This window comes from Aotus nancymaae, unplaced genomic scaffold (genome assembly GCF_030222135.1).
Source record: "Aotus nancymaae isolate 86718 unplaced genomic scaffold, 86718_ANA_hifiasm-v0.15.2.pri h1tg000021l, whole genome shotgun sequence".
NCBI lineage: Eukaryota > Metazoa > Chordata > Mammalia > Primates > Aotidae > Aotus > Aotus nancymaae.
In genome coordinates this window covers 11,465,285-11,478,547 of record NW_026988433.1, presented here as the reverse complement: position 1 = coordinate 11,478,547, position 13,263 = coordinate 11,465,285, and the positions used below count along the sequence as shown (strand labels likewise).

Genomic DNA, 13,263 nt, shown 5'->3' with positions numbered 1-13,263 from the left:
GTCGTATTTTTGATACAGATAGGGTTTCACCATGTTGGTCAGGCTGGTCTGGAACTCCTGACCTCAGGTGATCTGCCTGCCTCAGCCTCCCAAAGTGCTGGGATTACAGGCCTGAGCCACCGCGCCTGGCTTTTTTGTTGTTGTTGTTGTTGTTTTTGAGACGGAATTTCACTCTTGTTGCCCAGTCTGGAGTGCGATGGTGCGCTCTCAGCTCACCGCAAGCTCCATCTCCTGGATTCAAGCAATTCTCCCCCCTCAGCCTCCTGAGTAGCTAGGATTACAGCCATGCGCCACCAAGCCCAGTTAATTTTGTATTTTTAGTACAGACGAGGTTTCTTCACGTTAGTCAGGCTGATCTTAAACTCCCAATCTCAGGTGATCCACCCATCTCAGCCTCCCAAAGTGCTGGGATTACAGACCTGAGTCACCATGCCCAGCTGTCTTTCTTTTTTTTTTTTTTTGTCTTTTTTATTTTTTTGAAACAGGGTCTCATTCTATCACCCAGGCTGGAGTGCAGTGATGCCATCTTAGCTCACTGTAACCTCCACCTCTCAGGTTCAAGCAATTCTCCCACCTCCTGTAGCTGGGACTACAGGCGCCCACCGCCATGCCTGGCTAATGTTTGTGTTTTTAGGAGAGATGGTGTTTCACCATGTTGGCCAAGCTGGTCTCAAACTCCTGACCCCGAGAGAGAGATCCAAGATGGCTGATCACTAGCAGCTCGGGCTCGTAGTTCCCAGTGAAAGCGCAGAGAACGAGAGGACGCCACACTTTCAGACAAATATTTGTTGCTCACGGACTAGGAGATTCCCAGCAGAGGAGCCCCACGTGTCGCCAGGGCGACTCTTGTGGCCGGCGCGGCAGTTTTGCTGGTGCCTTAGTGTGCCAGTTTTTGGTGCAGAGTCCGGAGATTCCCGGGCACCATCAATTGGCCGGCGCAGTGGATTGCTCAGATTTTGGCGCTGGGAATCAACAAGTTGGACGTCTGCTCAGAGACCTAGTTAGAAGGTCGGTAATTACAAAGACAACAGACGGATAAATATATAATGAAGGGAAGAAATCAGCGTAAAAAGGCAGAGAATACTCAAAATCAGAATGCCTCTCCCTCCACAGGGGATCGCAATTCCTCATCAGTAACGGAACAAGGCTTAATAGATTACGAGTGTGTTCCAATAACAGAAGCAGGTTTCAAAACGTGGGTGATAAGAAACTTCTGTGAATTAAAAGAACTTGTTCTAACCCAATGCAAAGAAACTAAGAACCTTGAAAAAAGGTTTGACGAAATGTTAACAAGAATGGACAATTTAGAGAGGAATATAAGTGAATTGATGGAGCTGAAAAACACAACACGAGAACTTTGCGAAGCATGCACAAGTTTAAACAGTCAAATTGATCAAGCAGAAGAAAGGATATTAGAAGTCGAGGACCAGCTCAGTGAAATGAAACGAGAAGACAAGATTGGAGAAAAAAGGATGAAAAGGAATGAGCAAAGTCTCCAGGAAATATGGGACGATGTGAAAAGACCTAATTTACGTTTGATAGGTGTACCTGAATGTGATGAAGAGAATGAATCCAAGTTGGAAAATACTCTTCAGGATATCATTCAGAAAAACTTTCCCAACCTGGCAAGGCAGGGTAATATTCAACTCCAGGTAATACAGAGAACACCACAAAGATATTCTTCAAGAAGACCAACCCCAAGGCACATAATTACCAGATTTATTAGGGTTGAAATGAAGGAGAAAATACTAAGAGCAGCCAGAGAGAAAGGTCAGGTTACCCACAAAGGGAAGCCTATCAGACTTACAGCAGATCTCTCAGTAGAAACCCTACAAGCCAGAAAAGAGTGGGGACCAATATTTAACATCTTTAAAGAAAAGAACTTTCAACCCAGAATTTCCTATCCAGCCAAACTAAGCTTTATAATCGAAGGAAAAATTAAATCTTTTGCGAACAAACAAGTACTTAGAGATTTCACCACCACCAGGCCTGCTTTACAAGAGCTTCTGAAAGAAGCACTATACATATAAAGGAACAACCAATATCAGCCTTTCCAAAAATATATCAAAAAGAAAAGAACATTAACACAACGAAAAATTTACACTTACTAATGGGCAAAACAGACAGCTAGCATCAAATGCCAGTATTAAAGTTATATATATTCTAATCAGATAAAAAGCCAAAACCCATTGGTATGCTGCATCCAGACCCATCTCACATGCAACAATCAAAACAAAGAGGAGGAAGATTTATCAACCAATCAGAGAGTAAAAGTACACAAATAAACAAAAAGCAGGAGATGCAATTCTCGCCTCTGATAAAGTAGACTTTAAAGCAACAAAGAGCAAAAGAGGCAAAGAAGGACATTACATAATGGCAAAAGGATCAATGTAACAAGAAGAGCTAACGATTTTATAGATCAACGAGACAGAAAATTAACAAGGACATCCAGGACTTGAACTCAGACCCGGAACAAGTAAACTTAATAAATATTTATAGAACTCTCCACTTCAAATACATAAAACATACGTTACCACCTCACACCTATTCCATAAGTGACTATATAATTGGAAGTAAATCACTCCTCAGTAATCGCATAGCATTTCATAGGTTTAAATGAAATATTGGTTGGCTGCTCGTATGTTATTTTCTTCCCTTATTCCTTCCTGTTTACATCAAGTATAATTATTGGTATAAAAGAGGTTTTCAATACCCATTACTAAACTGCATTCTAGCCTGGGAAAGAAAGCAATACTCCCATTCTCTCTCTCTCTTTCTCTTCATTTTTCTTCCTCTTCTTTATTCTTTTTCTTTCTTTCTTTCTTTCAAAAAAAAAAAAAACTCCTGACCCCAGGTGATCTGCCCCCCTCGGCCTCCCAAAGTGCTGGGATTACAGGCGTGATCCACAGTGCCTGGTCTCCTCTGTCATTTAAGATCAGACAGAATGTCCCCTCCAAGATGCGTTCCTGATGACACCAGCCAAACAGGACCCCTCTTGCCCCGGCTCCCCTCCCCGGACTGGAAGGGCCCCTCAGCCCCCTAGACACTCGACATGCAGCGTGTTCTCCAGAGGGCAGGGGCTTTTAGTCTTGTTTGCCATTTTACTTCCCCGTGCCAGGAGCTCTGTAAATTTTGCCGCGATTGAATCCAAGCAGAATGAAACGGAAAACAAGCCCTGCTCCCTCCCCACCTCCAGCCCGGTCTCTGCCTTTGATGCAGCCCAGATCCAAGGCGTGGATGGAGCTTCAGCTTGAAGGGGAGGAAAAATGCCTACAAAGTAATTAAAGAAGGAGAGAGCGAGTGGGCTGGAAAGCAAAACCTTGAGAAGCCCAAGGGCCGGCCGGCTGGCCTCGCTCACAAAGCCTGGCATGCAGTCCGAACTCACTACGCACTGAATTAAGGGCTGAGTGAATGAAAAGTTCACAGCCTTGAAGCTCCTGGGGGCATTCCTGGCAGCAGGACTGAGCAGAGAGATGCTAATGGATTCCAGCCGCCAGTGCCAACTCCTCTAGGAAACCCAGAGCGATTGCCCTGCCTGGGACAGCCTGTGTCTCTTTCCCCTTTCCTTTCCTTTTTTTTATTTTTTGAGACAGAGTCTCCTCTGTCCCGCAGACTGGAGTGCAGTGGTGCGATCTCGAACTCCTGGGTACAAGCACCCAGGTCTCAACACCAAGGAACAAAAGAACACCAGGACTTTCCCCATGGCTCACCAAAACCAAAGCGTCCAATGTGGGCAGGTCTCCCAGCAATGCCTACTCCCCAGACACTGTCGCACAGAGGGAGTGCACAAAAGTACACACAGTTGTGCCCTGTGCACAGACACACACCGATGCAAAGAGACATCTGCCATCACTCCTCCTCAAGTCACAGAGCCCCAGGGAAGCAGGGTCCACAGCAGAGATCAGGGGCCCTGCAGCCAACCTGCACCCACAAAGGACCTGTCTCTCCCATCCCAGCTGTGCCCCCACAGAGGCAGTCCTTCAGTTCTGAACAGGAGCGGCTGCGAAGCTCAAGCCTCCTTTCCCCGCTCCCCAAGGCTGGGGGTCCCCCTCCCAGCCCCAGCCACCAGCCAAGCAGTCTTACTTCTTCACTTTCGGGTACTTCATCTCTGCAATGGCGTTCGTGGCTTCTGTCTGCTTTTCCTTCAGATGCTGGGGCCACATGTTGTCCACCCAGTCCACCAGGTCTACCTGAAAGCCAGACCAGCGTCAGCGCTGCGCTGCCCCACTGCAGAGCCAGACACAAATACCCCTTTTCCCTGGGGAGTCCTTGGGTGCCCCCCCGCCCCCCACTGTGGGCTCCATATTCTCAACATGGGAGGAAGGAAGGGCAGGGATGACAGGACCCCTGCTTTGTAGAAGGGAAAATTGAGTCCCTTCAACAGGAGATGAAAGAGTTGCTGGGGCTGGGCATGGGAGCTTACACCTCTAATCCAAGCACCTTGGGAGGCGAAGGTGGGAGGATCACTTGAACCCAGAAGTTCAAGGCCAGCCTGGGCAACATAGCAAGATCCTGTCTCTACAAAACATGTTGCCAACTTTAGTCACGCCCATGCCTCCAAGCCCAGCCAGCCTCACCCACACGAGCAGTTTTGCAAGGCACAGCCCAGGTGGCAGGGGACAGGGAAGGAGATGAGGTGGAAGGGGTCTGGGGAGGGTACCTGGGCTCAGACCTACCACGGTCGGACGCTTGACCAAGTGCTCCAGCTTGGTGTGGCTGAACTCCAGACTGATGACGTTGTACAGCTTGTCTCGCTGGGCCTCGGGCGTCTCGTAGTATCGCACAAACTGGGACATGCTCATCTCCGTGCCCTTCTGGGTGTTCACATCCATCACGTCCACAAGCCGCCGGCTCCCTGCGGGCAGAAGCCACACACAGGTTGCTCATGCGGACTTAAGTCTTCAGATCCTACACGGGAGCCCCTCGCTAAACAAACACAGCTCCTCCACCGTTCCCCACAGTCCTCACCCCTCTTCCATGACTGTTCAATTATCTCGCCCTGTCGCCTTTCCTTCCTGGATCTGTCTCCCACCCACCTGCTTCCCTGCACCACCATGGCCTCTATGCTAATCCAGGGGGTGGATCACCTGAGGTCAGGAGTTCGACACCAGCCTAGCCAACATAGTGAAACCCTGTCTCTACTAAAAATACACAGATGGCCAGGCATGGTGGCTCACACCTGTAATCCCAGCACTTTGGGAGGCCAAGGAGGGCCGGTCACCTGAGGTCACAAGTTCGAGACCAGCCTGACCACCATGGTGAAACCCTGTCTCTACAAAAAATACAAAACTAAGGGCTGGGTGCAGTGGCTCACGCCTGTAATCCCAGCACTTTGGGAGGCCGAGGCGGGTGGATCACCTGAGGTCAGGAGTTCGAGACCAGTCTGACCAATATGGTGAAACCCCATCTCTATAAAAAAAAAAAAAAAAAAAAAAAAATAGCCAGGCATGGTGGTGGTCACCTGTAATCCCAGCCTCTTGGGAGGCTGAGGCAGAAGAATCGCTTGAAACTGGGAGGCGGAAGTTGCAGTGAGCTGAGATAACACCATTGCACTCCAGCCTGGGCAACAAGAGCTAAACTCCGTCTCAATAAATAAATAAACAAACAAACATACAAAGATTAGCTGGGAGTGGTAATGGGAGACTGTAGTCCCAGCTACTTGGGAGGCTGAGGCAGGAGAATCACTTGAACCTGAGAGGCAGAGGTTGCAGTGAGCCAAGATCACACCACTGCCCTCAAGCCTGGGTTACAGAGCGAGACTCCGTCTCAAGAAAAAAAAAAAAAAAAAGCTTCCTAAAGGAGTCTCTGGAATAGCCCCTCCTACCCACCCTCAACACTATAGCCAAGGTAAGCTTTCCAAAACAGAACCCCGACAGGGGCACTCCTCTCTCTGCTTAAAACCTTCAATGCCCGGGCACAGTGGCTCACACCTGTAATCCCAGCACTTTGGGAGGCCGAGGCAGGCAGATCACCTGAGGTCAGGAGTTCAAGACCAGCCTGGACAACATAACAAAACCCCATCTCTACTAAAAATACAAAAAAAAATTAGCCAGGCATGGTGGCACACCCCTGTAATCCCAGCTACTTGGGAGGCTGAGACAGGAGAATGGCTTGAACCCAGGAGGGGGAGGTTGTACTGAGCTGAGATCACGCCATTGCACTCCAGACTGGGCAACACAATGAGACAGAAAAAAAAAAAACCTTCAACAGCTCCCACAGCCTACTGAAGCATCCCTTAGCCGCACATGCAAGGCCTTTCTGTTTGTTTAGAGCATTAGGATAGCACTTACCTCTGCAGAAAATTAGCTCTTAGTAGTCTCCCTCCCTAGAATGTGATGCCAGCAAAGTTACTGGACTTCTATGAACCTCTGTATCTTCATCTTACCAACCATTCCAATGGGCTGGTTGTAAGGATTCAATCAGATGATGACCTGTCACAGTGTCTGGCACACGAATGGGCCTCCTGTTACTCCCTAGTGCCCACCACAATTCCTAAATAGCAAATTTCCTTTTTTTTTTTTTAATTTATTTTTTTTTTATAAAGATGGGGTTTCACCATGATGGCCAGGCTGGTCTTAAACTCCTGACCTCAGGTGATCCACCCACCTCGGCCTCCCAGAGTGCTAGGATTACAGGCGTGAGCCACGGCGCCCGGCCAGCAAATTTCCTTGTCTACTGTCTCTTCTTTCTTCCCTACTATTCTATGAGGACAGAAGTCTTGTCTGTCTCTTGCTTGCTACTCTATTCCAAGTACCAAGAATAGGGGCTGGCCGGGCACACTGGCTCAGGCCTGTAATCCCAGTACTTTGGAAGGCAGAGAGAGCTGACGGTTTGGCAGCGGGTAGGGGCTCCAGGGCTAACACAGAAGCTTCCCGTCTCCTAGTGTAGAGGGCCTTCCCTTCTTTCTGGACAGGCTGCATCTTCCTGAGTAGGAGGCACTCACACTCATTTGTTCCGTTCTGTTCTGCCGTTATTCATATGTGACGTCGTATGACACATGCTGGGCAGGACACCCAACATTCATTATTCATTTTTTTTAATTATACTCATTTTTTTTGAGACGGATCTTGCTCTGTTGTCCAGGCTGGAGTGCAGTGGCGTGATCTTGGCTCACTGCAACCTCCACCTCCCGGGTTCAAGCGATTCTCCTGCCTCAGCCCCCTGAGTAGCTGGGATTATAGGTGCCTGCCACCATGCCTGGCTAATTTTTGTACTTTTAGTAGAGACGGGGTTTTCCCACATTGGCCAGGCTGGTCCCAAACTCCTAACCTCAAGTGGTCTGCCCACCTTGGCTTCCCAAAATGCTAGGATTACAAGCTTCAGCCACTGCAACCAGCCCTGATCTCTTTCAAAAAAAAGAAAAAAGGAAAAGAAAAGAAATATACAAACAAACAGGAAAACCCCCAAGAAGCCAGTGACCACCTTTGTTCACAGCCACCTCAACAGGTCACAGGTTAAACCAACCAACGGCCAGCAAATGATGACAGCCCAAGGGCCACATCCAGCCTGCTGCCTATCCTTGTGTGACCCAGAAGTTAATAATTCTTTTACTATTTTTTTACTCTGTCACCCAGGTTGGAGCACAGTGGCGCAATCTTGGGTCACTGCAACCTCCGCCTCCCGAGTTCAAACAATTCTCCTGCCTCAGCCTCCAGAATAGCTGGGATTACAGGTATGTGCCACCACACCTGACTAAATTTTATTTTATTTTATTTTATTATTTTTTATTTTTGAGACGGAATTTCGCTCTTGTTACCCAGGCAGGCTGGAGTGCAATGGCGTGATCTCGGCTCACCGCAACCTCCGCCTCCTGGGTTCAGCCAATTCTCCTGCCTCAGCCTCCTGAGTAGCTGGGATTACAGGCACGCACCACCATGCCCAGCTAATTTTTTGTATTAGTAGAGACGGGGTTTCACCATGTTGACCAGGATGGTCTCGATCTCTTGACCTCGTGATCCACCCGCCTCGGCCTCCCAAAGTGCTGGGATTACAGGCTTGAGCCACCGCGCCCGGCCAATTTTATATTTTTAGTAGAGACTGTTTCACCATGTTGGTCAGGCTAGTCTTGAACTCCTGACCTCAAGTCATCCGCCCACCTCAGCCTCCCAAAGTGCTGGGATTACAGGCATGACCCACGGCACCCAGACTCAATTTTTTTTTTTTTATTACCAAGAGCTGTAAGTTTTGAGAGGTTTTCCATTTTTTTTCACGGAGAGGGAAAACTCAAAAGAATAATACTATTTTGGGATATGAAAACTATACGAAACTTAAATTCTCAGGTCCATTTACAAAGGTTTCCTGGCGCACGGCCACACTCATTGGTTCTCATATTGTATAGGGTGGCTCCGTGCTACAAAGGCAGAGCTAAGCAGTCGCCACACTGACCGAATGTCCTGAAAACCCTGAATTTACTCTCTGGCACTTAACAGAGAAAGTTTGCTGGCCCTTGAACTAGACGAAACTCTCATGGAGCTCAGATGTTCATCTGGGTAATAGTCTCATCCGTTCACTGAACCTGCCCCATAACAGGCCCATGGTCAATATTTGTTGAATGAATAAACACAGCCTCTCATGTGGTAGGAACTGAAAAATAACACTAACCCTGTGTAATCCCAGAACGTAGGAAAGCAGAGGTGGGAGGATGGGGCTCGAGCCTAGGAGTCTGAGACCAGCCTGGGCAATGCAGCAAGATTCCATGCCCTTTTTTGTTTCTTTTTTGAGACAAGGTCTCGCTCTGTCACCCAGGCTAGAGCACAATGGCATGATCATGGCTCACTGCAGCCTCAACTTCCCAGGCTCAAGCGATCCTCCAGCTTCAGCCTCCCTGGGTACCACCACATCCAACTAGGGTTTTATTTTTTGTAGAGACAGGGTTTTATTTATCTATTTTTTTTTTTTTTTTTTTTTTTTGTGAGGCGAAGTCTCACCTTGTCACCCAAGTTGGAGTATAATGGCACCATCTCAGCTCAAAGGCACGTACCACCATGCCCACCTAATTTTTGTATATTTAGAAGAGACAGGGTTTCACCATGTTGGCCAGCCTAAGAGGCGGAAGATCTCAGGTGATCTGCCTGCCTCAGCCTCCCAAAGTGCTGGGATTACAGGCATGAGCCACCGTGCCCAGCACGATAGGGTTTCACTGTGTTGCCCAGGCTGCCCCCATTCTGAAAGAGGGAAGGAAGGGAGGGAATGGAGGAATGGAAGAAGGGAGGAAGGGAGGAAGGGAGGAGGAAAGGAAGGAAGGAAGAAAGGAAGGGAGGGAAGGGAGGGAAGGAAGGAAAGGAAGGAAGGAAGGGAGGGAAGGAAGGAAAGGGAGGAAGGAAGGGGGAAGGAAGGAAGGAACTCCTTAAGTATGTAAGAGAACTTGCGTATTTCTATCTTTTGGGTTCAAGATGTAAATTTCACAGCAGCCCTAGAAAAGCGAGGTAAGGCAGTTCCTGTTTTACAAATGGGGAGACCAAGGCCCAGAGATGCAGCGACTGGCTCAAGCTCCCCAGAGCACTCTTTCCACCAGTTACAGTCATTACTATTCACTATGCGCGTCAGCACAGGTGAGTTCCCTACGTAGCTTATCTCATTTTAGGTTCATCATGGTCACAGCTCAGTGAAGCAGAACGTCAGTTACACCCATGTAATGAAGGAGAGGCTGAGGCTTGGACAACTAACTTGCCCAGGAATGCCCAATTTGTGAGTGGCAGAGCTGGGATTTGAATCCGATTCATTCTAATGCCTAAGCCCAGGTTCTTCTCCCATCCCCCAAATACTGAATCTTTATCACATGCTAAGGTTGAAAAATGACTCTAGACCAGGCCTGGCACGGTGGCTCACGCCTGTAATCCCAGCACTTGAGGTGAGTGGATCACGTGAGGTCAGGAGTTCAAGACCAGCCTGGCCAACATGATGAAACCCTATCTCTACTAAAAATACAAAAATTAGCCAGGTATGGTGGCACACGTCTGTAATCCCAGCCACTCGGGAGGCTGAGGTAGGAGAATTGCTTGAATCCAAGAGGTGGAGATTACAGTGAGCCGAGGTCGTGCCACTGCACTCCAGGCTGGGTGACAGGGTGAGACTCTTTTTTCTGGCACGTTCTCAGCTCACTGCAGCCTCTGCCTCCCAGATTCAAGCGATTCTCCTGCCTCAGCCTCCCAAGTAGCTGGGATTACAGGCATTCACCACCACGCCCAGCTAATTTTTTGTATTTTTGGTAGATACAGGGTTTCACCATGTCGGCCAGGGTGGTCTTGATCTCTTGACCTCGTGATCCACCCACCTCGTCCTCCCAAAGTGCTGGGATTACAGGCATGAGCCACCATGCCCAGCAGAGACTCTGTCTTAATTTAAAAAAAAAAAAAAAAAATCCCAGACCACCCAGACCAGACCAGTGGCCAGGTCCCCTCCCCAGGGATCCGGTGAAGCCGCTTATCCAGGGGAGAACAGTTTTTGTCCACCAGGGGGCGTCCCAGTTCTTCACTGGATATTCCGGCCTTGATCTTGGCAGGGCCAGTGCCTTCATTACCCAGGTGCCTGGAATAGGTGGACTTCACTCAGATTTTCCAGGAGGCCCACCTGGCAGAAATCCTGCTGTTACAACCCCCGTGCCCTCGCCCCTCTGTGGCCAGCCTCCTACCTCCACGCGCCTCCTCCCTAATCTTGCTCAAGATCATCTATGCAAAGCTCCCTGTGGAAGGGGGTCTGCTGAGCATGTAGCAAGCAGGCTAAAGAGAATTAAAGGCCAAGCTCAACTACCCCCGCCCTCACACAGTTAAAACCTAGAGGGTTCGGTTCCCAGAGGAGCCTCCAGCCTGTGCCTTGGACTCTTGGCTTCTCTGGGAATCAGTTTCTTCCTCTATAACATGGGGAAAAAATAGCTGCCCCCAGGAGCAGTCCTGAGACATAACCGAGTTCATGTGCTTCACACTCATGGAGTACCTACCTACTTGGTCGGTCAGTTTCATCTGTAACTACAGGTGGGGAAGGTGAGGAGGTGGAAAGCTTAGGGACTTTGCCCAGCGTCACAGCCAGTTAAAAAGAATGTACTGCTTAGGACCCTATGCCATATTCAGGATGCTAATGGGTGAGGGGTTCTGCTGAGGAATGATGGAAAAGTTCTAAAATTGACTTTCATAATGGTTGCACAACTCTGTGAATATACTAAAAACAAGTGAATCGTGGCTAGGCGCGGTGGCTCACACCTGTAATCCCAACACTGTGGGAGACGGAGCTGGGAGGACTGCTTGACCCCAGAAGTCTGAGACCCTAGCCTGGGTAACATAGTGACATGCCAGCTCCACAAAAAAAAAAAAAAAAAAAAATGGCCAAGCGTGGTGACACACGCCAGTGGTCCCAGTTCCTCCAACAGCTGAAGTGGGAGGATTGCTTGAGCCCTGGGAGGTTGAGCCTGCAGTAAACCCATCGTGCCATTGCACTCCACCTTGGGCAACAGAGCCAGACCCTGTCTCAAGAAAAAAAAAGAGAGGAAGTGAATTGTATAGTCTGTGACTTATATCTCAGTAACAGATTTTTATATTTTTTAAATGGAGGATCCCAGAGATGGAAAAAATCTGGGAGTGTTTTCAAATAAATGTATACCTTGTATGTATCATGATACTTGCCCTTTTTAAGTTATTATTTTCAATCTTAGTCCAAATGTGGACCAAAAAAAAAAAAAACAGGGCATCTGGGATTCATTCGGCACTCAAATATTTGATGAATGCAAGAATACGCTGGGTGTGTGACACACCTGTAACCCCAACACTGGGAAGCTGAGGCAGGAGGATCACTTGAGCCCAGGAGTTCAAGACCAGCCTGGACAACATGGCAAGACCCCATCTCTACAAAAAGTTTAAAAATTAGTAGGGCATGGTGGCAGATACTGGTAGTCCCAGCTACTTGGGAGGATCGCTTGAACCTGGAAGGTCGAGGCTGCAGTGAGCAATGACTGTGATATTGCACCCCAGCCCAGGTGACAGAGTGAGACTCTGTCTTAAAAAATAAAAACATTAGGCCAGGCTAGAGTGCAGTGGCACAATCTCAGCACACTCCAACCTCCACTTCCCAGGTTCAAGCAATTCTTGTGCCTAAACCACCAGAGTAGCTGGGATTACAGGCATGCACCACCACACCCGGCTAATATTTGTATTTTTTGTAGGCATGGGATTTCGCCATATTGCCCAGGCTGGTCTCAAACTCCTGGGCTCAAGCCATCTGCCCACCTCGGCCTCCCAAAGTGCTGAGATTACAGCCGGGAGCCACCACGCCCGACCAAAATTTTTAGTAAGAATACAAATAAGTGATACAGTTTGGATATCTGTCCCCTCCAAATCGCATGTTGAAATTGAGATTTGGAGGGGACAGATATCCAACCTCCGCTGTTGGAGGTAAGAACTGGTGTGAGGTGTGTGGGACACGGGGGGGATCCTTCATCAATTGCTCAGTGCCCTCCTTGTGTGATAAGTGAATTCCCACTAATAGAGTGGGAATTAGTTCCCATGAAATAAAATAAAAAATTTTTTTTGAGATGGAGTCTCAACTCTGTCTCCCAGGCTAGAGTGCAATGGCGAGATCTCGGCTAACTGCAACGTCTGCCTCCCGGGTTTAAGCAATCCCCCATCTCAGCCTCCCGAGCAGCTGGGACTACAAGCACGTGCCACCACACCCAGCTAATTTTTTGTATTTTTAGTAGAGACGGGGTTTCACCATGTTGGTCAGGCTGGTCTCGAACTCTGGACCTTGTGATCCGACCACCTCGGTCTCCCAAAGTGCTGAGATTATTGGCATAAGCCACAGCACCCAGCTTATTTTTTGTTTTTTGAGACAAAGCCTCACTCTGCTCATTAGGCTGGAGTGCATTGGCTTGAACACGGCTCACCATAGCCTCAAACTCCTGGGCTCAAGCAATCCTCCTACCTCAGCCTCCCAAATAGCTGGGGCTACAGGCTGGATTATTTAGAAGCATCTGGCCCCTCCCTCCTCCCTCTCTTGCTTCCCCTGTGGCCATGTGACACACCAGCTCAGCCTCCCCTACCATCATGACTGGAAGCCTCCTGATGTCTTCACCAGAAGCAGATGCTGGCACCATGCTTCCTGTACAGCCTGCAGAACTGTGAGCCAAATAAACATTTCTTTATAAATAACCCAACCCAGCCGGGCACTGTGGCTCACGCCTGTAATGCCAGCACTTTGGGAGGCCAAGACGGGTGGATCACTTGAGGTCTAGAGTTTGAGATCAGCCTGGACAACATGGGGAAACCCCATCTCTAC

The 13,263-nt window shown here is 48.7% G+C and overlaps 1 protein-coding gene across 9 annotated transcripts in view; it reads right to left on the bottom strand.

The window, feature by feature from the left end:
* The window catches only part of KDM2B (lysine demethylase 2B), a 162,524-nt gene that overhangs the window by 121,025 nt on the left and 28,236 nt on the right, over positions 1-13,263 (bottom strand). For all 9 annotated transcript variants that reach the window (XM_064379679.1, XM_064379685.1, XM_064379680.1 and 6 more), the window contains 2 exons: positions 4,677-4,855; positions 4,084-4,190 (listed from right to left, as the gene is read on the bottom strand). In XM_064379679.1, the coding sequence (XP_064235749.1) occupies positions 4,084-4,190; positions 4,677-4,855 (286 nt within the window). The remainder of the gene's footprint in view (positions 1-4,083; positions 4,191-4,676; positions 4,856-13,263) is intronic.